The sequence below is a fragment of the Dipodomys ordii genome, unplaced genomic scaffold (genome assembly GCF_000151885.1).
Source record: "Dipodomys ordii isolate 6190 unplaced genomic scaffold, Dord_2.0 Scaffold72, whole genome shotgun sequence".
Classification (NCBI taxonomy): domain Eukaryota; kingdom Metazoa; phylum Chordata; class Mammalia; order Rodentia; family Heteromyidae; genus Dipodomys; species Dipodomys ordii.
In genome coordinates this window covers 6,984,268-7,011,144 of record NW_012267288.1, presented here as the reverse complement: position 1 = coordinate 7,011,144, position 26,877 = coordinate 6,984,268, and the positions used below count along the sequence as shown (strand labels likewise).

The 26,877-nt window shown below is 34.3% G+C and overlaps 1 protein-coding gene across 4 annotated transcripts in view; it reads right to left on the bottom strand.

Annotated features, from left to right (window-relative positions):
• Window positions 1-26,877, bottom strand: part of Dgkb (diacylglycerol kinase, beta 90kDa) — a 543,021-nt gene that overhangs the window by 261,717 nt on the left and 254,427 nt on the right. For all 4 annotated transcript variants that reach the window (XM_013024005.1, XM_013024002.1, XM_013024003.1 and 1 more), the window contains one exon: window positions 1,309-1,373. In XM_013024005.1, the coding sequence (XP_012879459.1) occupies window positions 1,309-1,373 (65 nt within the window). The remainder of the gene's footprint in view (window positions 1-1,308; window positions 1,374-26,877) is intronic.

Here is a 26,877-nt window from a genome sequence, read left to right as displayed (position 1 = left end):
GGAGGGAAGGGGTGGGAAAGAGAAAGATTGGGATTGGGGGGAGGGGGGAGGCTGGGAAGGGATGTGAAGGGTAAACAAAGGAGGAGGCTGCAATGCTTGGTAAGAAATGTACGCATTATCCTGCCCATGTAATTGTAACCCCTCTGTACAGTATGTTCACAAATAAAATAAAATTAAATTAAAAAAAAGAAATACACATTTGTTTTACTAAAATATTTAAGCAAATTTAATAAAAGATCAAATAGGCCCTCACTAATCATTCAGCTGTTTTTTAAATATGATTCTTGCATAATGTAGTACAAGTGAAAGATCAAAAAGAAGTTTTGAAATACATGTTAATAGAATTTATTTATTATGCATGCATATAGAATAGAATAATGTCTATGCACCAGCATGTACGAAAATTTGAATAAACAAAAATTTCCAGGGCACTTTTCTAATATGTCATGTATAGCATTCATGCCTAGATGTCAGTTTAGCCAAACACAGAGATCAGGGCCTTTGACTTTTGAACATTAATGGATAATCTCACAAAGATATCTATGGAGAACTACTGATCATGGTTTTGTAACATTGTGAAGTGGATAGGCTAGAAATGGTTGTAAAAAGATGCAGAGATGATTCAATTCTGAAAGTCCATTTGTACAGTGCAGTGAGATAAGGAGAGCTACTTCTAGAAATGGAGATAATCCAGAACCAAGCTTTCCCTATGTCCGTGAGTGACTGGATAAGTCAACGTCTACAGTTAGAGGGAAAAATTATTTGCCTATTGCTATTGTAGGAAAACAAATTTATTCATCACATTTTTTTTCTCTGGGAAGCAAAAGTCTTCGAAAAAAATTTGTTGTCAGTGGCATTCTTCTGTATTTCTTTGAAGCCCATATAGGATTAGTAATCATAAAGTTAGGAGATTTATAAGCTATTTTTATATTATGAAGTTACATGGCATTTTCAAATCAAAACCCCATATTTTTCTTTGGGATTAAAGATGATAACCATGATGATATTAAGCCCTGTAAAGATCTCTACTATTTCTTAATAGGCTATGGTTTTCAAAGTATTTTGAAATCTTTCCTTGAGAATACAAGGGTGTGGAAAAGATGACATTTTTTCCCCCACCAGAGTCTGAATAAAACCTAGGGAAAATCAGTTAAACCTAGGGAAAAATCAAGTTAAACTTGGTGCTTAGTAGTTACATATGCTCTGTGCCTTATTCAGTAATAACATGAAAACTAATTTATCCCACATTTTTATAATACAACACATCAACAGCAGCCACAGTTACCAATGCACCACTTGTCATCTTACCTACTATTGAACTTTTCTGGGTGTTTTTCTCTCATGATGTGGAATCTATGTGCAATAGAGGCATCCTAAGGGAAGAAACAGGAAAACAAAAACAGGATAATTTGTAATTTGTTATATTATGGAAATAAAAATTAAGAGACGAAAACAATTTAAAAAACACATGATTTGAGACAATGACCCCCTATGTAGCCCAAGCTACATGTAACCAGTATTAGGATTATAGGCATATGACTGTATGTCCAGATAAACACTATTTTAAAATTAACTCTTGCTTCACAATATCATTGCCAAAGTATCTAATCGATATAAATTTTTTGTTAGTGTGGTTTATGTGATTAGTCATGTTTTGATTGGTTACTTGTCATATTTACATTTAGGAAATAATTTCAGTTTAAGTTAAAAAATAAATTAATAACCAAAATAATAAACAATTTATAAAATAAATTAAAGATAAATTAATAACTTGTCATAAACCCATGTATTAATAACTGGTTTTGACCCCATACTTAGAGTATTTAAGGTAGCACATATTTTCACAAATGCCAAATAGAAATTGAAATGATTTTTAAAGAAGAGTTATAATGATAAACAAAATCACATAGTACATTTTAAATACATTAAAAACAATAGCAAGAAAGAAAAAAAATCACTGGTGTCCTTATCTTGGGGTTCATTTCACTTAACATCACCTTATATGGTCATATATACATAGCTTTTGACCTTTTCTGCTTGTCCTAGACTTATACTAGTTATTAAAAATAAGGGAAACCATGGGATCTATATTTTTTGGGGGGGCAGGCTTACTTCATTTAATATGATTTTTTCCAAGTCTTTCCATTTCCTAACAAATGGGGTGATATCATTCTTTCTGATGGAGGCATAGAATTTCATTGTATAAATATACCATATTTTCCCCACAGCATAACTCCTGATTTCCCTGTATTTGATGTTAGTGCCCTGAATCTTGTATATACGTTTTTTGTTTTTTTAATTTGGGGAGAGGAAGGGAAATAACAAAATGCTGAAATAAGGATTCAAGTTGACCCATTATAACAATGAGATGTACATGACACTATGTTGAAAATAAACTTTACAATTTGGGAGTGGGGGAGGGAGGAGTTGGAGAAGTAGGGAGGGAAGGGATGGTAGGGGAAAAACAAAGAAGGAGGTAACAATGCTTGACAGGAAATGTACTCATTACCTTATTCATGTAACTCTGTACAGTATTTTTACAATAAATAAAAAAGGAAGAGTTACAATGATAAACTAAGTAGAAAAATTGAGTAAATGGAAAACTCCAAATATTTGAAAATAATTGTAGGTGGAAATAAATGGTATAAGGATTCTGATTTAGAAAAGGTGTGATGTTGGACTTGAGTTTTCTCTTGGTGGTGGATGTGTAATTAATAACTGGCCACACCACAAAACAGCTTTGTGACTTACCTTGCTTAATGTACAAGTGCAACAAAGAAAATAATGTGTTTTTGGAGAATTGTCAACAACTATAAATTAACTCTAAGATTTACCATAGATGAGTCTTAGTTTTAGGAATGATTTCAGAGATTTTTTTTTGGGGGGGAGGATGCAGAAATTGCTTGGAATGTGTAAGTAAGATATGTGGATTATTGTGATCCCAGCCTTTTAAGGACAGAGTGCTCCAGCTGATATTAAACAGTTAATCCAGCAATTCCAAGTGAGGGGATATTTTCCTATTCTTCATCCACACATGATTAATCACTCAAATGAGAAACTAATATATTTACCAATAACCTCAATAGAAAAGGTCTATTGTTGTGATTGAATGTTAATTTTGTTTCATGTAAGAGATAAATGAAAAGCCAACACAAAAGAAATAAAGAAGTTGTGTCTTTGAGAGATTCTTGAAAACACTAATCAAGTATTATAAGTCTAATGAATGAAATGAAAAGGCTAATGTGCTTACTCATGCATAACAAAGCATGAGACCCAACAAGACAGGGACCAATGCCCACTGCAGATGGCAGAGATTGCTTCTTCCTGAATGATGAGAGTTAACTGCAATTCTTTTCTGTACAAATAATAAAAAAATCAAGTAATTAAATTACTTGAAAGGATACAAAGATATACATAATGCATATAGAAACATCACTTCTCATAAAACTTACTAAAATCCTTCATGTTTTAGTTTTCTAGTGTATAAGTGTTTAAAACATTTTCAGTATCCTGGTTGACTACGAAATAGGAATATCAAGATTGTTCACAGCTATGTATCCAATTACTGTCAAACATAATCAGTTTCCTTCTTAAAAAATTCATTTTTAAGTTATAGTCATATTATATTTCACAAAGCAAAGTGGTCTTATGCTACTATAAAAAAAGCATTTATCTCCATCTTAACCCTTCTTATTTTGGTGAAAAATTAAATGTTCAATACAAAGGAATATGAATCCAGGACTAAGAATGAACAATGAACATTGGTTACCCTTAGGAAATATATTATCAACTTCTTGAATTATTTGTTTCTGCTAAATTGGAGAAAACAGATGTTAAAAATAGATTGTGCTTTCCTTACAAGTGTATATTTTTTACACTAAAAAAACTTGTTCTTTCTAAAGTCACCCAAACAGGCTAGAGAAAGAGAAAGAGGAACACAGAGAGAAAGAGACTGAAAGACTATTTAAATGTGCAAGACTATAGTTGAGCAAACTCCTAAGGTGGAGCATTACCACACCAAATAACTAACAATAACCTTAATATCAGCTCTATCTCCTAGATACTCAAGTAATGAGTCATTTAGCTAGAAAAAAAAAAAAGAGGGAGTGGGTTGAGGATAAAAATCTAGCTTGGAACACAGGCAGGCCTTTTCTTGGTTGAATGGGTTCTACCACAAAGAGAGAGCTGGCTTTGCTGAGAACTGGATTGACAGGGGACAATGACGGCAGGTGTTCATTTGGTTGAGAATTCAGACCAAATTCACATTGGATTTGTTGTCTCTTGGCATTACCCCAAGGGTCTTGAAAGAATTCTACCTAAATGTTGAAAACTTAGTCGGTAGCTGTTTTTCAGGGATATGTAAGATTCTTTAATGAGAGATCAACTAAGAAACAAAAAAAATGATTTTGGAAAAATAAACTTTACAATAAAAGTATACTGTTGAGGAAATAAAAACTAAGTTGACATAAATTTCCATTTTCCACAATGGAGAAACCCTGAATTCAGACAGACTTTCCAATGCCAAGACCTGCAACTTTAAACAAATTGGTGATTTTCGGAGTCCAGACGTTCCTTATTTTAAAAGAAAGCCCTTTCACTGGAACAGTTTTGGATATGGTAGGGTTGTACGTGTATTTGTAAACATACAGGCATCTCTTGAAGCTAAAGGGAGGGAGTATTAAAACATGCTTCGATGACAAGATTTTCAATTATATATTTTATGATTTTCATTTGGGTATTTTTATTTCCTGAACTTATGAATTATTATAAATTAATTAAAAAATATACACAAAGATTAATGGATCAAGAAAATATGGTATATATACACAATGGAATTCTATGCCTCCATCAGAAAGAATGACATTGCCCCATTTGTTAGGAAATGGAAAGACTTGGAAAAAATTATATTAAGTGAAGTAAGCCAAGCCCAAAGAAACATAGGTCCCATGGTTTCCCTTATTTGCAATATCTAGTATATGTATGAGTCAAGTAGAAAAGGACAGATAATGTGATGTTAGAAAAATGAACCCTTAGATATGTATTTTAATGTTTTTTTTCTTTCATACATTTGTTTCTAACGCATTTATAAGATTATTTCTTTGTTGCTTTGTATGTCCCACCCCCACAGTATAACCGCTGCTTTCACTATATGTTGATGTCCGTATAATTTGTGGAGGAGATGGGGAAAAATAAGTCGTTTAAGGGTACAGGTGGATCTGTTGCAACAATGAGAAGTACAAGTTGTCATGTCAAAACGAACTTTACAACTTTGGTGCTGGGGGGTGGGGAAGGATTGGGTGGGGGGGCAGGGGAGGCTGGGAAGGGATGTGAAGGGTAAACAAAGGAGGAGGCTGCAATGCTTGATAAGAAATGTACTCATTATCTTGCCCATGTAATTGTAACCCCTCTGTACAGTATGTTCACAAAAAATTAAAATTAAAATTAAAAAAAATTATACACAAGTAGGGAATCACAAATATATCAACTTTATTAAAATTAAAATTTAAACTTTATAATATTATTTAAATAGTATTCTTCAGATTAACTTTTCAGAGTAATTTTCTTGGATAGATGCATATAGACATATCAATATAAAATTTTAATATCTATATATGAATCAGCTTCTAGGAATATATATCCCCCAAACTCTTACTGTCATTATTTTGAGAAATATAATTTTTATAGTTATGATAATTGCTATTTATAGTTATTACACCTTAAATAAATTTTTATGAAATCTTTAGTGCTGCATTTTAGGGTATTAGTTTAAAAATTAGATTATATCCTATAGATTATTAACATTTAAATTTTGTAGAATATATATTTACAGGGGTGAGATATCTGAGCCAATAGCAGTTGGCAGAAGATTATCTATTCTAATGTGTTGACTGACATGTTATAGATCTGCCGAACTTTGTCATAGACATTGTCTATTATATTAGTCCACTTAAGAAACTTTCTCTCACTAATACTTTCATTAAATATTCTAATGAGTTGGCTTTATTTTTGATTATTTGAATCTTTTTAAGGATCATTTTTAATTTTCAGTATGACCATTTCTAGAGGAGTTAACATTTTGGTTTTCTTAATTTCTCTATTCAGATTTTCTGTGTGTGTGTGTGTGTGTGTGTGTGTGTGTGTGTTTATACTGGGTCTTGGACTCAGAAACTTGCACATTCAATTGACTTTTTTAATTCACAGATAGAGCTCTCCCACTTGCATCAAACCTTCCTTTCTGGCATTTTGCTGGTCAATAAACATCTGACAGACTGTTCAGCTTCAGAAGACCTAGTGATCTAGTATTGCAGGCATGACTCACTGTCACCCAGCTCATTTAGATATTCTTACTCTACATAAAAAATAATTTTTTACAAATTCATCTGTAATGAAGTGATTGGTGACTCTTCAAAGATACCAAGTCCTAATATCAGCTACATAAATTGTACATAAAACTGTAAAACAGAAAAAAAAACTGAATAGTATTTTTGTTTTAAAAATCAAACATTTGGGCTGCAAAGGTGGATCAATGGTAGAGTGCTTGCCTTGCATGCATGAGGCCCTGGGTTCAATTCCTCAGTACCACATAAGCAGAAAAAGCCAGAAGTGGCGCTGTGGCTCAAGGGATAGAGCACCACCAGCCTTAAGCTGAAGAGCTCAAGGACAGTGCCCAGGCCCAGAGTTCAGGCCCCACCATTGACCAAAAAAAAAAAAAAAAAATAGATAAATAAAAATAAAACATTGTTGCAACCTTAGATAATAGTGCATAGCAGATTATTAGAGATCTTTAGAAATAGAATAGATGGAAAAGAAAAAAAAACAATGTTCATTTTAAAGAAACCTTCTTTATATATAATGATTTATATAGAAACCTCAAAGGGATCAACTGAAACAAATTAAGATAAAAGAATGCGATGTACAAGATATCGAACTTTACAATTTAGGCTTGGGGAGGGAGAAGGGAGTGTAGTGGAGGTGGGAGGGAAGGGATGGTAGGGAAAAACAAAGGAGGAGGCAAAAGTGCTTGATAGGAAATGTATTCATTACCTTGCTCATGTGATTGTAACCCCTCTATACAGTATTTTCACAATAAAAACATATAAAAAATGAACTGTACAGGCATAGCAATGGTACATGAAGTATCACATAAAAACATATAACAAATGACATTATTTACAATGTAAATGACAATTATAAATATCTTAAGAAACAAAAAGTACCAACGTGCCAAAGAAAAAAAAATAACTACTAGTGATAAGAATGAATCAATGGTGTTCTATACTATCTTGAGGTATAAGAATTTTAGGTTTGGTGATGGAGGTATGTGAGAAATTACTACGTTCCAGTTTTCAGTTTCTGGGAATATTATTTGTGGTTGTATGTGGAAGTCGTAAAACAAGTAGAGGAAAGTAGGAGAGAAGAGGGAGAAGGAGACAGCAACCAAGACAGAAAGTATGAAAGAAGAAACAAGAAAGAGAGAGGAAGAAAGAGAAAGAGACTCCACAACCTCACAGAAACTCAGGAGTACAAAATTATAATCTCAGACTGCTGGTACTTCATTCACATGGAACTGCTATGTACTTTTTTTAGTCATCTTTGGAAAACGTAGATGGAATAACCAAGGAATTTTCTAGAATTTAAACCTTGGAGGCTGGAAAAATGACAAGTCAAAATAAAGCCAATCCTTCAGGCTAGATGCAGAACTTGCTGAATAGTAGGTGAAAATTGGCATGTAGAGTTTTGAATACAGAGACTCTTGCAAACAGCTTCACATATAAGCCAAGTCCTTGGGACTTATTTAATTTTGGAGAACCTTTTACTGGATGATAATAATTAGTATTTAATGTAAATAGCTGTGCTCATTTTTTTTTACTTTCCCTCAATTTTCCCACAAAAAAGCAGTCAAGTGTTTACTGTCATGTTATCTTTGCACCATATTACAGAAGGCAGTGACATATAAGTGAGATATTGGTTCCATGTGAGATAAAATTTGCCTCCAACTTGACATGCCTTTCCCATTCTTGAAGCACCCCTTAGAAAAGCCCTCATTTTACACTAGGGGACACTACAGCAAATGGTGCACTGTTATAGTTGGAAGGCTCACTTAGCACGCACACACATGCACACACACAGACACACACACAGACCCTACACAAAAGGCTATGAAAATCACATACAATTATTCAGACTTCTGGAGTAAGTATATCCAAGCTATTTCCACATACAAATCTAAAGGAAGGATGTGATGGGTTCCTCACTAGATGGGATGAAGAGAATTAGATGGAACAGATTGCCTTGGGAGAAAGAGACATCTAGTCCCAGGCAACTTCTCATGGAGACATCCAAGAATAAAGTACTTCAATTCTACTAATGTTTTTCTCTCCTCTTCTCAAGCGATGAGAAAAGTTGTAAGGAAGCCTTCTTTATTTACAATTATGTGACTGCTAGGATAAAAATGCTTACTTATCTACATTTTTCTTTGACTCAGCAAATTCTTGACTTGAATTTGTTAAATGAAAGAGTTTACATTTCTCTCTGAGAGTATTTTTGCCTTTCCAAACCATTTTTATTAGCAGATGCTAATAAAATAGAGAATGTCACTCCTTCTCATAAAACCACAAAACAGTGCCTGTCTCTGTTATAGCCCAAGTTGCCTTCAAACTCATAATACTCCTGCCTCAGCTTCCCAAGTTACTGGGGTTATAGGTACTACCCCTGGCCCAGAGCACTGATTTTAATTAAAATGTTCTACATTTGGTGTATTAAACATCACATAAAAGCAAACCATATAGAGTATAATTGTTGATCAAATTTAAAAATAATCCAAATGATTACATTTGTTATTTAAGATTGATACCTAATGGGAAAGACCTAGTAATAGGTAACAGGGAAGTCCATGAAATTGCCATTTATCACAGCTCAAATAACAGCTTATCATGAGACCATGATTTGTCTTTCTATGTAGGATCAGTGAGAAAATATATGCTAATGTGTCATAAGCACAGAGGTTGGTAATTTGGTAGCAAAGAAACAGTTACTATTGTGATTGTTACTGGAAAAATGGATAAAATTAAGGCTTCAAGAATTTCAGCTTTGCTGAAAGAGTAATATCTAAGAAGCATTAAACTCATAACTTATGAATTATAACTCCCTTGTATAACTCCTTTATAATATCAACCATTGGTGTATTAACACAGTATCCATAAGATTTGCCAGGGAGTATTTTGCATATTCTACTAGTATCTATCAAATAATGTTAAGTTACAGTGTTTTTCAAACAACTGTTTTTCAAACTATACATATATATATGTACACTTAAGTGGTAAAAGAAATTATTACAGCGTGTACTTTTCTGAGGCTTTGAAAAATTAGGTCAATACCATATATTTTACACTGCTTTTGCCACGGGACTCAACTAAATTTCAGTGCTTTGATATCTATTATCTTCAATAATCAAGTGATCTTTTTCAGGTAATACAGAAATATTAGATCTGTCAATTAAGTCTATCTAAATTTGGTTGGGTCATCATCTTATTCATGTAATCTGAAAAATGCTGTAAATGTGTTGAATGTTTTCATGTCATTTTAGTGAATCTGTAAAGAATAACTATGAATATTTTAAGGCTCAAAGTAATAACACATTTCATCATGTCAGCCTAGAAATAATGCTTATGCTCATAACATAAATGCATGTGGAGTCCTCATGAAAGTCACCAGTGTTACATCATTGATATTGGGAATGGGCACAGTGTGAATGGCAGCCAGGAAGCCAGGATACCATAGGAGGAATGAGTGGTGATACAGGAGGCAGGGAACTGAGAAGAAAATAAAACAAAACAAATCTGCCTACTATCTGAAGCAAGAATGGAAATAGATCTCAGAGGCCAGGAAGGAAATTGTCCTTTTTCCTCTGAAGCTGAAGGTTATATTGGTTCAGAGCCTTTAAGAGTTTCCTGGAACTTGAAGTGGAGCCAGTTTAACTTCCATAGCAACTGTTTGGAAGTAAGACTAGTTAGAACATTAAAAAACAAACAAAACAAAACAAAAAACAGAAAAAAAATTCTGCAAGTGCCCATTGTATCAAATTTGGCATTCCACATCAAGATGGAAAATACAAGCATACAGCTTTCATCTTATTTATAAAGAATCAAATACTGCTTTAGAGGAAAAGAAATCACCGAGGCTTATTTGGTTTCTATGACTCAACATACGTCATCAAGTTAGAGCAGCCAAAAACAAAAAACAGAACATACGTGTCTGATGTAATGTAAAAGCCACACACCATCTCCAAGAAATATTTCCAAAAAGATTATTAAACCTTTACTATAGGTACAATTTCCCAAATATGGTTATTTTATGTATGTATAAAAAAGAAAAACTTGTGTCCTGTCTGTCTCAAAGTAATAGCATGTAGTGTGTATATTTGACTCCTTTCTACTGGGATAGTCAAAGGCCTGGGTGAATAAACAAACGAAGGTTGGGTTACTGGGTTGTTGTTTTTTAACTAGTCATGCTCTCCTCCCACCACTTTACTCACAAGGACATGCATGAATTCCTGGAAGATAGTGGACACTTTGAAAACATGATAACCAGAGCCATTTCTGAGGATTACAGGCCAGTGGGAGAGGAAGCTTGACTTTTGAAAACAATTGAAACCTACTCTACCAGTTTTGAACTGAGGTCTTGTTACCCTGGAGAAAGAGTCTACACTGGGGAACTTTGTTCTGGCACCATGAAACCAACAGTCTTCACTGAAAGGAATATGGATACTCTTCCTCTAACGTCCCATTCCCCTGGGAACTTGAAATTCGTGTTTATACACATTATGTAAACAGTATTTCTATGAAGTATTGCACTCACTTATTTTTCTCAGTGGCTAAAATTATGAACTTTATATTTATACTAAGATACGCAATTTCTAAAGGATCTTCTGATAAATTATATATTTTGACTTCATTAAGACTGGGTAAATTAGATATTTGACCTTTCAAAACAGGAGCAGGAGATGGGGAAAAAACAGTTGTTTAAGGATACAGGTGGATCTGATGCAACAATGAGACGTACAAGTTGTCATGTCCAAAACGAGCTTTACAACGTCGGTGGGGGGGGGGAGGGGAGGGGAAGGGGTTGGGGGGGAGGGGGGAAGGAGAAGGATTGGGATGGGGGGAGGGGGGAGGCTGGGAAGGGATGGGAAGGGTAAACAAAGGAGGAGGCTGCAATGCTTGGTAAGAAATGTACGCATTATCCTGCCCATGCAATTGTAACCCCTCTGTAAAAAAAAAAAACAGGAGCAGGGGAGATGTTAATGTTTCTATTTTGGAAAGAAAATATCTATCTAGGTTTCAGGAGCTTTCACAAGATTATATAGCTTTTCAGAAGTTAGTTTAGTCTTGATTTCCAATTTAGGATTTGATTCCCTACTTCCACACCTAGACTAGAAATGTAGATCCTTCACTTGATGATAATTTTGATGAGAAGAAGAAGCATCTCTGTTTTTGTCAAATGTATTCTGAAATCTATTATGGCTAACAACATTAACATTTTTGTCATATTTCCTAAAACAATAAATATTTAGAAAATAAGGAGAAGCTGCTTATGTACATAATTCTATTCTTAGCCTAACCTTACATCTCATTTAATTAACAATGTGGTAAAACCATAATGACGCTGATATGTTCATTTTATTTTATTTTTATTTTTTGCTCTGGTACTGGGGGTTGAACTCAGAGTTTGGGGAACTGCCCCTTAGCTTTTCATTCTCAATGCTGGTTCTCTACCACTAGGGTCACAGCTTTACTTCTGTCTTTTTCAGTAAATAATTGAAGATAGGAATTTCACAGTTTTTCCTGCCTCCTCTGGCTTCAAATTGTGATCCTTGGATATCAACCTCCTGCATAACTAGAAATACAGGCAACAGCCATCGATACCCAAACATTGTTTGTTTTTAAATGATAAACACTTGCTATTATTCAAGAATAAATGCCATTTATCTTCAAGAATAAATGCCATTTTAAGTATTCTTTCATGAAATCCTAATTCTTAAAGGAATCTGAAGTTGGAGTATGAGTTGGGGAAGGAAAGGAAGATCTGGTGCAGAAGTCATATTTGGGATTGAAAATCCTGTAGAAAACATCCATACATAACTATAATCCCTCTGTACAGTATCTTTATAATAAAATGTATTAAATAAAAATATCCATACATAACCCTATGAAACATAGATCCAATGCATTTGGGTTCCTGGGAAATCTGTAGTACTCATGATCATAAAATCTTAAAATTCTAAATATTAGACACATACCTTTGTCATTTATACATAATTTAAAATTTTGTGATGGTGATAAATGGTTAAGACATATAACCCTTAAATGTTTACAATGTCTACAACTCTACCTGTGATAAGACATTGATCAGGAAACACAACTCCCTGCTACTGCTTTTGTTCAATTATCTATTCAATTCCTGTGTGTTGCAGAGAGAAAGTAAAAATAATTTTTAGCCTGGTCTCTATAGAACAGAACTATGTGAGAAACAATGTAGTTTTCCAAAGAGCTACTTGTGAGAGAGAATGTTCTTTATCTGGGACATACCTTGTACGACTGTCATCAAGACAAAAGATCAAGTCATATGAAGGTAAGTTCCAATTTGGAAGGTCCAGAAATGGGAAAGTATGGAGAGGACAGGTAATAGAAACATCATTTTTGGCAGAATAAAAGTTTGCTGACTCACTTTTTAAATTCAAAACTTTCTCCAATATAGAACTGCAATTGATATTTCTTTAAAAACAGCTCAGTCTCTTTATTTGTTTTAAATATTGAAAGCTGTTATTCTCTGAAACTTCTTTCTGTGAGCATCTATTTCTTATGATAAAATATCCTAGAAGAAAGAAAATGTAGAAAGCTCCTTGGATTAGAATTGAGTATATATCAATGGTTTGGAGTTGTTACTCAAACCTTCTCTGGACCAATCTAAGGACTTGGTTATCAGTTGATGAAAGTTCAATTCTCTGTCTTTGTTCTAGATTTGGTGCCTAACCTGTAACTCATTTAGTTGGGTGCAAATTTGCATTTAGAATGTTCAAAACTCCTCTGAACTCAAATTGTTCAACAGTACTTCACACACACAGACAGATGAAGATGTGCTAGATATTCCCTGGTCTTCTCAAAACTGTACCATGTCCTCCATCTCTCTGCTGAAATTGGAGAGTTCTCTTCCTCCATCGCAAAACTATAACTCACTTGTGCTTAGTTTCTGTACCTTTTTAGTCTCTCTGAAACCACATTTGCTTCCGGTTTTCATACTTTCTCCCCCTATAGGTTCCCCCCTTCCCTAAAATTGCTTCCTTAGAAATAATCTAAACAAAACTTTAATCTCTTATTCCTGCCAAATGTCATCATTTGCCTCTTTACCACAAATGTCTAAAACATAGTGACTACAATTTTTATCTTCATTTTCTTACTTCTTCTGACTCTAGCCCATCATAACTGTGTTTCTTCTTTCCTACTTTCCTTCTTCTTTCCTACTTTCCTTCTTTCCTACTTAAAGTACTACGTCTGCCTTGTCTCTGTGAGAAAATAACGGTTTAGTGAAAGAGACAAACTAATAATAGTGATATAGAAAACATTCAGTAAAAATTATTTTTCTTCATTATATTTGATCATGTGAATCTTCTCACTGGAAATTTATTAAGAAAGTGTGAGATGTGTGACTTCTCACATTATGAGATCTTAAAATATCTTCTTATGTTATCTTTTAAATATATCAACATTTACTTGTATGGTGCATACAATCTATTGACTTGTTTAGAAATAGAATATTTTTGTAGCTTTATACATAAAAGTGATGCAATTATGTATTTTGATCTATTTTGTCCTTTTCCAGTTTTCTTAAAATGTAAACATTTGAAAATATATAACATATTTGTGTCAAGCCTTTTATGGATGATATTAGGACATACCTTATTGAGAGTTTTGATGTGAGGAGAAAGTTATTAGTTCTTAAAATTAAAAACTCATCTCAAATCACCAAACCTCAGAGATTTCATGCATTACTTTCTGAATCCCCGCAATATTCACTTCCAAGCCTAGAGCTCTATAATATTCCATCTTCATTCAACTTTCTGCTATAACTCATCTATCCTGATGAAATCAGTTTCAATGCTGACAGCCTTGAATGCTCTTTTGATATTTCAAGTATGTGTTTCCAAATCCACAACTTATATTGACATGCAGCTATCAAGATAAAAATTTCCACTTAACATTCCCCTAAAGCAGACCTTTCCTAAATTTTTTCAATCAGTGATTTTACTGCTGCAGTTCTAGTTACCAAGGCTGAGGATTAGAACTATTTTTTATTTGCCCTTTTCTGTCCTATGGAGAACACGCCAGTCTCGGTCAGTTGATGTCGAACTTAAATTCCCTTTGTTCTGGTGTTTGTTGAGATCTGGTTACCACCAACTAAACTACTTACAAGACACTTCAAGTGATTTTTCCTGTAAGAAATCTGCCACACTTCTACAATCCATCCATAGTGCCCACTCCGTGACAGTGAATTCTAAAACTCAAGGCTTAGCTTGTAAAGATGGCCCACTCTACTACATCACATACATTTCCTTTAAGACCTTACTTAAATATTGACAAATCCTTAAATATATTCTATGTATGTAGTCTTATAATTCAGTCCTTGTAGTTAACAAATATTTAATTCTATTACTTCAAAATAAAGTAGTATGAAATCTAAAAATAAGATCCCTGGTTATCTACAAAAAGTCATAGGTACAAATAGGTTTAAATCATTTTTATACTTCCAGTAGCCATGAAATTCCATAATAATATAATTAACTATCATATGGATGTGGAAATTAAAGAGTTAAACTTGAATGACTTGGAAAAAATTAATGAAATATTTGTAGATTATATTGTATGACAATAAGTAAAGTCAAATTTTATAAAAGGTACAATACCCATGTGTATTTATGTAGACATACTATTTAAAAATATATCTACTTTGAATATTTTATGCAACATTTGAGAGGTATATTTGCCTACCATTACTATCAGATAAAATAGATTTCTATCCATTTTTGGAAAAATGATTCTGTGATTAGGCTCAAACTATGTATTTGATAATATTTATATCAGTAGATTATGGATTAAGAATAGAGTTCCATATTTCACATTGTTATCTGATAACTAAAAAGCAAGAGACAGTAATTCCGTCCTTTTAAAGTTTGTTGTCTTATAGAAGTTTTCCTTAAAAGAATATATTAATAATTTAAAATTTCCATCATTTATTATGTAGCAATTTATCTTGTATGGCTTATGCAGTATTTGATTAAGAGTTTTATAAAATGACCAGATTGTAGATGTCTAACTCAAAATGTATGAACAGCTTCTAGCAGTCTCCATTTAATTGTTCATATGAGATCATATTTTCTGCTTTATACTGATTTTAATTCAAGTTCCTATTATGCAAAGGGCGAAAAGTAATCATTTTTCTTTCAAATGTAGTAATATAAAGTTAAAAAATATTTTCAAAGTCTTACCAAATTAGAAATGTTTCTAGAAATGGCTTTTCCTTGTTATGGATTGTCTTATGAACAAAATATTGTAGGACATTCTGAGTGGAAATGTTTTGCCAGGCAAAGCCTGGCTCATTCATTCCTGACATCAGCTATGCAAAGTGAATGGAGGGGTGAATGCTTCTATGACTTTTTCCAGATATTCAAAGTAACACATTTGTAAAGCACTGCTTTGCTTCTATGATGTAGTTAAATTATTTTATACGTGGCAAATTATCACTGTTCTTTTCCCCCTTAACCTGAAATGAAAAGTCACAGTCTGTATCTCGTTTGACTAGCATTTGCAGACTCTAAGGATCTCTATGGCATGTAGCTTTAATATAAAGTTTTCTTCTCAGGATTAGTAATACTACTTCAAGAAGGCTTCAAGGAAAACAAATGTTTTCCGAGGTAGTTAGAGGTCATTTATAGAATTATTGATAACTATGACAATCACATTGTTGATTATGATTTAAAATAAAAGCCCAAACATATTCCTATTGTGTTTCAAGTTGACCCAGGAGTTCGTAGATGTACTGTCACTAATCAGGTGCAGTGTGGCACTCAGAAAGCAGTCCCTTTGGACACACACAATGGGAAATACCTTAACAAGTGAACCCACAAGAAGCTATAATACCATTACACAAAGAGAACTTGAATAATGGTCAACAAATGGCTTTTTCTAAATGCATTATTTGTCACTAAGTATGAAGCCATTATAATAAGAAACCTTTTGTGCTTGAAAAGGGTATGCTGCTCAGTAAAATATTTATGCTTTTAGAAATTACAGACTATGTAGCTTATCCACAACAATTTCCCTGTTATTACATAAAATTGTAAATTATTTCACTTAAATTATTAATGCAATTGAAAAAAATTTTCAGGCTACTAGGCTTTTGAAAGGACAGTAAAATAAGATGAAATAAAACCAAGATGACAATTTCAGCATTTAAAATCTACACACGATAATTCAAACAAATGTTATGACATTTAAGATAATGAAACCCTTCATTTATTCTACTATCTGGTATGAGTTTTATTTCACATATAAGGAGTCAGAACAGATGTCCAAATATTGGAATGCCAAAAGAAAGTTAGGGCATATCGTCATTAATACCCTTAGAGCAGCCTGCAGCATTTTTTAAAACTGGCATGCATTACTCCAAAACAACTATTCAAAAATCCATCCTAGGAACCATTGCTACACAAAGCAGTCCTAAGACAAAAAAGAACACAATGAAGCCCAGTATAACCATTTTAGCTATGTAAGCTGCATCTTATTGACAAATCATTCGTTGCAATCAGCACATGATTAATTGCTAATTTGTTGCTAAATTGACCAGAAAGAGATTACAAAAAAAAGAGGAAGAAGAAGCCAAACTGCAGGCTACGTTAAAGAGGAAAAACTTACATTAAAAATTATTGGAGAGTTTTTATTTTGTAGCAAGTTAATTCTAATCAATAGGCGTATTGACTACACAGTGGAAAAAATGACTTCCTTAAAAAGCAGAGGTACCCATTATTGTAGACATTTGAATTAATATTTAACCTACTGACTTGCACTTTTAAAAATTTACTGAAGTAGCATTTTCTTCTTACCTTTAACAAACAGTCCATGTTTTATCTAACATGTACATACATATTGCTTTTCAATTTCAAGTGGAGATGGCAGAAATAATGTTCATATGTTCAAACTTATAACATAACTGGCCCAAGCAATTTGTTCTTGGTTTTTGGAAAATAAACATCAGTGGCAAATTCAAATTATAAAGGATGAGAAGATACGTAGGTTGGTATGACTATTTGCTTCCAAAGTACACATGGTTCTTATTTCCTGACAGAGTGTACCATAGGGCTTCTTCTACTTCTGAGAGGTATAGAAACAAAATGAAAGAAAGACAAGAGAATAATCTAATGCTACAATTTAACAGATAGTCTGCTTAAAGTGACCATTTTCTAATCAAATTATCTTTTCAAGTTATTTCCTGAACAAATGTTTATTGATCACCTATATGGACTATATGCCAGACAGTAGGCTGGTTCCAAGATGGCAAAATTTGAAAAAATCTCAGCCCTATGCTTAAGAAAAAACATGAGTTTTTAAAAATATCTTCTTTTCTCTTATGTCTATTTTTCTTGAAGCTTATTGGAATCAGTCAATGACAAAAAGTGAAAAATTATCCTGAAATTCTTCAAAATGGATGCACCATTTCTGCCATACAGCTAAAAACAAGTAAGTCTAGCTACTTCACAAATACAACAATTTAATTGTTGCTACGAAAGTTACTTAGATGATTATTCAGTCTCCTTATTTTTTTTTCCACATGAGTATGCATACTCTACCAGGCAAGAATAGCTCACTCTTGTATGTCCTGGCTAATTAGGATCTTTAATCCTACTAGGATCTGAAGGATCAAGGTTTAAAGCCAACTTGGAAAGAAAAGTCCAAAAAATGACCTAAAAATAACCAGCAGAAAGCAGTGCTAGTGGTGGGACCAAAGTGGTAAACTGCCAGTCATTCAAGCACAAGATCATGAGTTTAAATGCCAGTACTGCCAAAGCAATCGAAAGTTAGTATACTGAGAGTAGTTGAATTCTAACCATTGGGAGAGTGCCTAGGTGAGTGTCTTTAGTGTTATCTCTAGTCCTCCATTGAGATAGTATTACACTGTGGGACTGATTTTACATGCACTTTGATACTCCATCCCCTCTCTCTTGGTCAGCAGTGTGCTCCACACAGGACGATTAACAGAATGTGTCACCGTCACCTTTGTGCACTTTCTGGTGGGGGACAGAGAGCTTCGGCATCCTCCATTGCATCACCTAAAGAGTCCATTTTCTATAATACACTTAGCATCTCTAAGTAGCAATGGTGGGTGCATTGTGTAGCACTGCAACATCACAGCATGAAGCCAGTTCAATTGCCTTCTCTGTTCTAAGAGAGGTTGATGTCCTCACTTTGATGTTTAAAATAATTGTTTCACGTTGTTGAGTGCCAATCTGGGAACCACAGTGGATATTGTAGCATGAGCGAAACCCAGTGCTTGCCAGGTGTGGTGATACACACTTGTAATCACAGTTATTTGTGAAGTGGAGATCAGGACATTACAGTTCAAGGCAACCTTGAAAACAGTGACACACCATCAACTAACAAGCTGGGTATGGTGGAGCATGGCTGTTGGTAATCTCAGCTACATGGTAGGCATAGATAGGAAGATCAAACTCTGCAGTCAGTCTCAGGCAAACATGCAAAACCCAATCGAAAAAAAAAATACTAAAACACAAGTGTGTTGAGGGTATGAATCAATCAAAAGAGCACCTATCTGCGTTCAAATCTCATTTCCACTCCCCTGAAGAACACATTTAATTTAATATGCATAGTCAATTGTTATTTTTAACCATACATTTCTTTTGTTGTAGGCTTATTAATTTTTGTGATTTTTAAATAAATAAAAAACATGCTTTATGAAATATTTTAGTGTACAAATATGATTCACTTAACACTATGTAACATCTTCTTCCTTAACTTGTGAAAGTATCTTTTAAAGCAAGTAAACATTGTCTTAGAGAAGCAATTTTTCTCCTTACACATTCTCCTTAATAACGTTTGTTAAATATGCTTACTTTGCTTAAATGCCTTAAGATCTCATTAAAATATATTCACAAACTTAAATGTTCCAATTTTTAAATTGCTCTGCTAAGAATACATTAATATAACCAGTGCAATTAACACATAGTATTATATAATTACAGTTATACAAACTTGAGAAAAGAGGATAGGTAACATGCCCTGGAATTTTAAAAACTTAAAAGGTTTTTAGTGTCAGGCTCAGAGATTTAGAGACTAAAACAACCTGTCTAAATGTTCATGAAAACGAAAGAATATAAATATATGAATTAAAATGTAAGCATTTTATTATGATAAATCATCTTGATCAGTCTATGGAAAGTAATTTTAATAAACCTCTCATTTAGTTTTCTTTTTTGTCTCAAAACATGTACTAACCTGTGAAGTAAATTCTACTCCTTGACCATAAACACTAATAGACATTTGTGCGAGACCTGAAAAGAAAGCTAAAACAACCTTGCATTTTACATTGAGAAATTTAACTATAAAATATTAAAAATTATGTTTTACATCATTCAGTGACATATAGTTTCTACATGGTCCCTGAGTTTACCTCAAATATGAGAAATGAATGTAGACATATAGGGAAGATCAGGAAAGAGGAATTCCTTGAAAGCCAATATGGCTGAAAACTACTTGTTTGGGTGGAAGAAAAATGTTGGGGTGTAAATAGGAAGGCTTGTAGAACATGAAAGTAGAGTCTTACTTGCATCTGATTAAAATTTGAATTCTCCTTGTCACTTATTTCTAAGAAATAGGTCTCGGGGCTGGGAAGGTGGCTCAGTGTTAGAGCACTTGCCTTGCAAGCATGAGGCCCTGAGTTTGATTCCTCAGCACCACATAAGCAAAAAGAAAAAAGCCAGAAGTGGTTCTGTGGCTCAAGTGGTAGAGTGTTAGCCTTGAGCTGAAGAGCTGAGAGACAGCACCCAGGCCCAGAGGTCAGGCCCCACGACCGGACCCCTCCCCCCTCCAAAAAAATAGGTCTCATTATAAAAAAACATACCTTCATGATTCTGCTCTAGATAATTTTACTATTACAAAAGATAAAAGGTTTGGTATAAGTTTTGTATGTGGTAGAATATAGCAAATAGAATTTCAGATCTATTATTGCTCGTACTGACCATTTTGTGTCCAGAAATATAACTTGTTTCTGGGCTGCCCTGGATTGACACTATACTCATTATTGTAGCTTGAAGGTAAGAATGATCAACTTTTGTCAGAAAGCAAGACTTCTTTTGATTTAAAAAGATCATTCATTTTACAGTATTTTTTTATTCTGAATAATATTAATAGAAAAAAGGGCAAGTTACTTTCTATATAATCAATAAAGACATCATTATCATTGTCTACCAATATCAGCTCTCAAAGGTCCATTTTGATTGGTTACTATTCTCTTTTGGACCAAGTATTCTTGAATAGCAAAATGAAAACTGACATATCAGACACAGGAAGGTAATAGAATAACAAAACCATAATTGTGAGGTCCTACACCAACTCATTCAAAACGCATATGAACAGAAATGGAGTGAAATGTCACAATCAGAATGGTTTACAAAAAATGAATGAGTAGCCTGGCGCTGGTGGCTCAGGCCTGTATTCTTAGCTACTCAGGAGGCTGAGATCTGAGGATCATGGTTCAAAGCCAGCCCAGGCAGGAAAGTCTGTGAAACTCTTATCTCCAATAAAAGCCACCAGAAAACCTGAGGTGGCACGGTGGCTCAAGTGGTAAACACTTGCCTTGAGCTGAAGAGCTGAGGGACAGTGTCTAGGACCAGAGTTCAAGCCCCACGACCAACAAAAAACAAATGTAATGACTGTTAAATCTCTATGAAAACTATTTCTGGTTTTGTTAATGATATGATCTTAAATTTTTGTGATGTGTAGAGAAAGAAGTTTCCAAGCATGCATCATAAAGTTAAGGATATACAAGACTTTATGTCAAATAGGAATATGTTATGAACTATCTTCACATTCACATTTAACACACAGTAGTAGAGAATTTTTTTTAAATTCCTTTTGAAAAGTGAACACCATCAAAGAATTCCCAAGATAAAAACTGAAAAATGTATATACAAGTAGCAGGGCACTGGAATCAAATACAGTGGAAGTGACAATCTAGGTTCACATCTATCACTGGGGGCTATTAGACAGCTTGCTTGGGGAACCCTGGCTCCCATGTAAGAAATCCAGCTAACCTGAGACTTCTGTACTGTGAGAAGACAACAGAGACCTTTTCACCTTGGAGAGAATGAAGGCAAGCAGAAGGCATATGTGTGAAGAAACTATTTTGGAGTTGATCATGCAACACCAACTACCAGAGTTAATGCCAATAAATCCAAGAAGAAACTCCTCATTTTGCATTTTACAAATGGCCACCTTAAACAATTCTGAGCCAAATAGATGGCCTCTGTAAGCCTTTACATTTGGAAGTTGTGTTTGCCTTGGGAATAGATTATTCTTAAGCCACACTCCACTATGCTGTCTTTGCAGTATTCTGAAATATTATGAAAATAGTTATTTTCTGGTAATAATATGCTATTTGTGAAAGTTGGGACCCTAAATATAGATGATATAAATATAAAAAGTATAAATTTTTACTATATTTGTGGGTGGGATTTGTAATTCCTGCTGAAATTACAGTTCTTGAAAATATGATGTTATTTGAACTCCCTATTTCAATGCAATCACTCTATACCAACAGTTTTATCACAGTTTATACCCCAATACAACCTCTCTTGCTCCTTACACCAGTCACTTAAAGCTAAGCACAATTTCTACATTTTGGGATAATAAATTTCATAATATTTCTTTTCATTCACCCAGGACATTTCTGTATCTCAGCTGGAGCCCTTGCTGGATGGCCTCTCAAGGGTCATTTAACTTACAGAAAACTGAAGTCAACAGAAGTGTGCCGCTAACTAGCTGAACAATTGAAAGCCTGTTCAACTTTTTATATTCTCTCTTGGAATAAGTCCTTGTCTTGGGTTTCTGCTCTTGCATTACTCACCAGAATCTTACTTCTTTAAATGAGAAATGTGTACATGTCTCTACCTTTGTCATTATGTGGCAGCTCTAATACTCAAGCATATACTTCAATAGCTGTGTAAGATCTACTAAACCTACTTAGCATTAATTATCCTTATAAAGAGACACTGATAAAACATGCTTCTTAAAAAAAAACCTTTCAAAAACAAATGCTGTATTTCTGTCTACAAAATCTCCAGGGAATTGTTTATTGCATTGTTCTGGTGAAGGTGAAGAGATTATGAATTTAACGTGATTCTTTCCCTTTCATCTAATATTGTGTGGGTTCTTTACATAATCTCATTCTTATTTTCAATTTATTTTTTTATTTTTTGTGAATATTTTCAATTTATATTATGATCTACATTCGTCATTTTTAATGAAGACAAAATATTTAATGATTTACTTAAGTTGGAAGCACTATTGGGAGAAAAAGTGGAGTACTAGCAGTTGTATCCTTATTTATCCATTGTATTCTTATTGCAGAAAGGTTTTTCAAATGAAATTACAGAAATGTTTTTCTTAATCATGAAAATGATTAAGACTAGCTCCTAGATTTACTCAATAGGTCTTGGCTTGGGCCAGAAGTCTACATCCTACTTGCTTCTGGGTTCCAATTGTTTCCGGTGCAGATGGCTGAGAAATTATATAGCAGAGCATTGACAATGGGAATGGGATTCAAGGCAATTCTCACATAGTAATAAGATGGAAAGAGCTTAGAGGGCCAAGTCAGGTTAGAATTTATTTTTTTTCAAAAGTCCAAAGGAGTGCCAACTGAGGTTTGATCTAGACATTGACATTAGGGATAGCGAGTTGGGGACAAATGGAAACTAAACCAGCTATTAACAAGTTCCCCCAAACTGCCTTCTATTAAAGCTGCCTTAGAAAATGAAAATGCACTGTTGTAAGCACTAAAACAAACACGACCAAAACGATGTTTTCTTAACTGAGAAATTATGATGAGAAGTTATGTTTGGTATCTAAATGCAAATTTTGCATGTAGGCTGCATTTATGGAAGAACTGAAAACAACCACAATATACTATATCATAGCAGAAACAAAACAAACTAGCTGTGCTTGGCATAGCAATGATAAGCCCTTTAAATTAAATCTTTATGCAGATTCTATTTTACACTCTAAACTTTTCGTGAAGCCTGTGTAATTCAGATGTGTAAACCAACAAATAGATATGCTCTGTGTGTGGAGTAGCTGGTTTGGGTACCAGCTGGCTTGGCTGTACGCCTTTCTAATGGTAATGAAGTCACACAGCTGCTAAGACAATCAGCTGGAGTTCAAGATTATCACTAGCTAAATGGATATCCATTGACTAGCTTCTTATCCGGACTCATTAAAGTGCAGTATTGATGAATGAAGAGTGGCTGGATGTTTATAGCTAAGAGGCCTCTAGAAATGAACTCGTTGACTTTATCTCCCACTAGCTTTCTCCTAGTGACTCATAGAGAGTATCATTCATCCATTTGTGAGGTGTGAATCCTGATAGTCTGTTTAAATTTAAATCTTTTGCTTACAGTGTATTTTTTTAAGTGCAGAAATGTTCTGAAGTAAGTAGTCACGAGAACAAAACAAAATCGTTAGTCTATAAGAACAGAAGTAACTATCAACAACCGCCAACTTCCTTTACAACCAACAGGAATGAAGCTAATCTCCTAAATGATTATAATCATTTTGAAATTGTTTTTCTTTAGAGGTTCAATATGTGTTTCAATGTACAGTTTCTATATGGTTTTCCTCAGTCAAATAAAGTGAATTAATAAATGTAGTCTGTTATGATACCATTGATCCTGTAATTATCCATTGAACATGTTGATGGGGGGGGGCAGGGGAGAGGGGGGGGGGGGGGGGGGAGGGACAGAGCCGCACTGACCTAGTGTTGTCTCACACCTTCTGGGTAGCTAGGAGTGTAAGCCACTGATGCCCAGCTTAAACTCTTCTTCCTTCCTTCCTTCCTTCCTTCCTCCCTCCCTCCCTCCTTTCCTTCCTCCCTCCTTTCTCTCTCTCTCTCTTTTCTTCCTTCCTTCCTTTCTTGTCTTTTTTCCTCCTCCTCCTTCTCCCCTCTCTTTCTGTCTCTCTGTCTCTCTCTCTCTCTCTTTCCCTCTCTCTTTCTATCTCTGTCTCTGTCTCTCATTTTTGTACCAGTGATGGAGATTGAACTCAGGACATTGTGCTCTTACTTGGTTTTTGCACTCAAGACTGTGCGGTATGAATTGAGCCATGCCTTCACTTTGGGTTTTTTGGTGGTTAACTAGAGATCAGTCTCACAGACTTTCTTGCCCAGGCTACCTTTGAACTGCAATCTTCATATCTCAGCCTTTTGAGCCATTGGCACCAGGCCTTAAAGTTTTAATAAATCTTCTGAACAATAAGAGCTAAGATAGACCTGGTAAATTTGAAGCAGAGAACCAACCATCATATTGTAATTAGTTGTCAGAGAGTTCAGGCATAATATCTTATTTCTGGCTCACATAATCTTAGTGTTCAACATTTTTTCTTTATTTTTTTAAAGATTATTAGCCTCTCCCCTCCCCTGCCCTCACTCATGTTAATTCTGCTCTGTTCCACAGACCACTTTCTTTAAGTCAAAGGTTTGTTGCTTTGAGAATATAACAGAAAAGTTCAATCCGGGCCACCTATGTTTTACTTAAAACATTAATTTTAAAATTGTCTTTGAAATGTATACTTTCATAGTTTGCCTTGGGCTACATTCTAACACCATTTTGACTCTTACGGATTTGCTAAACAAATGGTAGCAGACCTTTCTTAGGAAGACAGAAATAGAAAATGCTTGAGTAGAGAAAAAGCTAATGACACTCAAAGAGACGTTAAAGAATCCTAACAAAAAACATTTCCAGAAGGAATATCTTTTAGTATTAAATAAACCTCTATTATTAGGGAGGACAGATCTCAACTGTATATTTTTGACTTTGCCAATTTTAAAGTTAATACGAAAAAGATAGCTCATTGAAATATTTGAAAAATGTAAAAACCAGCCCATGAAACACGTTATACAACCTTGCTGTAAAAATACTTATAGCAAATTTTGCCTGAAATATTTGTGTAATGTACTCATAAATTCAGTTCCTTAAATCATTCTTCACTAGTTTTTCTATTTTCTGTGGTCTCTATTCAATTTCTCTCCTTAAGATGCCAATATATATATTTATTTATTTATACACATATATTTAAAGATGACCTCTTATTGATTCTGTCAGCACCCCCTGCTTCTTATTTACCTGAGCATTCAGACACACATGCATGTATGCATATACATGCATGCATAAGTACACCATGCACACACACCTGCACATGCACACAGGGGCATACTCCACAAATACCAGGACAAGAACACTGACGAACAGGCTCCACTTTGGAGATGGGCTCATTGCTTCTTTATTCATGTAAATTCTTTATACCTGTGCTTGCTCTATAGTTCAAAGTCTGTTACTGCTAATTCTAAAGACAGGATAACATTCTTCCATTGCCAACACTGTGATTTTAAATGTCTACATTGCAGAACTTTCTATAGGTCTTCCTAATAATTCTAAGTGAGTCTACTTCAAAGCAGGCCTCATGATTTTTCAAATGTATGTTTTTCAGCTCCTACTGTGAACCACACAAATACAATGCAATATGACTAACATAGTGCGTAACTTCCTGGTAACTCAGAATAGTATTTTGGCAGAATATTTTGATTAGAGAAGAACAAATTTCAATCCTCCCACAAACCAATACATGTAAATTCACCCACATGAAGGGTATCATCCTGACTCAACAGATAAAGTCCAGACCTCCATGTGTAATAAAAATGGCAAACTCCTACAGTCAAAAAAATAATCTTTTTGGTATTTTATTGGCGATAACAGTCTCACAGCTGCTTTTAACCATGATCCTCAGATCACAGCCTCTTGAGCAGCTAGGAATACAGGTTTGAGCCCTGACACCAGGCATGAGTAATATATATTTTGTTTTTTTTCTTGACCATTGTCAAAACTAAGCATCTCACTTACTGGCCTTCAAAACTTACGAGTAGTAGTTGAGCTCTGAAACTTTCTTCATATTTCCTGCTGTAATGAAATATTTAATTCCCTTGAATGTATGCTCAGGGATGCTTCTGAAAACGTTAAATAAAAAACATTAAAAAAAAACAAATAAAAATCCCCAAAGGTCTCTTGTTAAGCAACATTATCATGGAGAATATACTTAATCCTTAACATTTAAATATGGTAAGCCATAAATTGTTGTTGATATTTTTGCTTTCTACCTTTCAAAGAGGTTTACATGGTATTCTTGTTTGTTACAGTGTTTTTGGAAGTATCAATGAATTCTAAGTCTTCTTTCCCCTGTTCTCTTTAGATATCCATGGAAGGCCATATGCTGAACCAATGTGATGCCCCTGAAACAGGTTTTCCTCTTTGAAATGCTACATCTAACAGCATTTTATGTATGATCTATAGAAATTCCATTATGTTGGCACAGGTCTGACTGACTTGCAGGCAGGCACCATGCCAAACATGCAGATGGCATGAGGGGAAAGTGCCAAAAAAACATGTGAATCAACTGTGGGTATTGATGGCATAATTCCCAGATATGGAAGTCCAAACACTTGTCCATCCTAAGCTTATAGTGAAGTCTTACAGAGACACAGATTTGC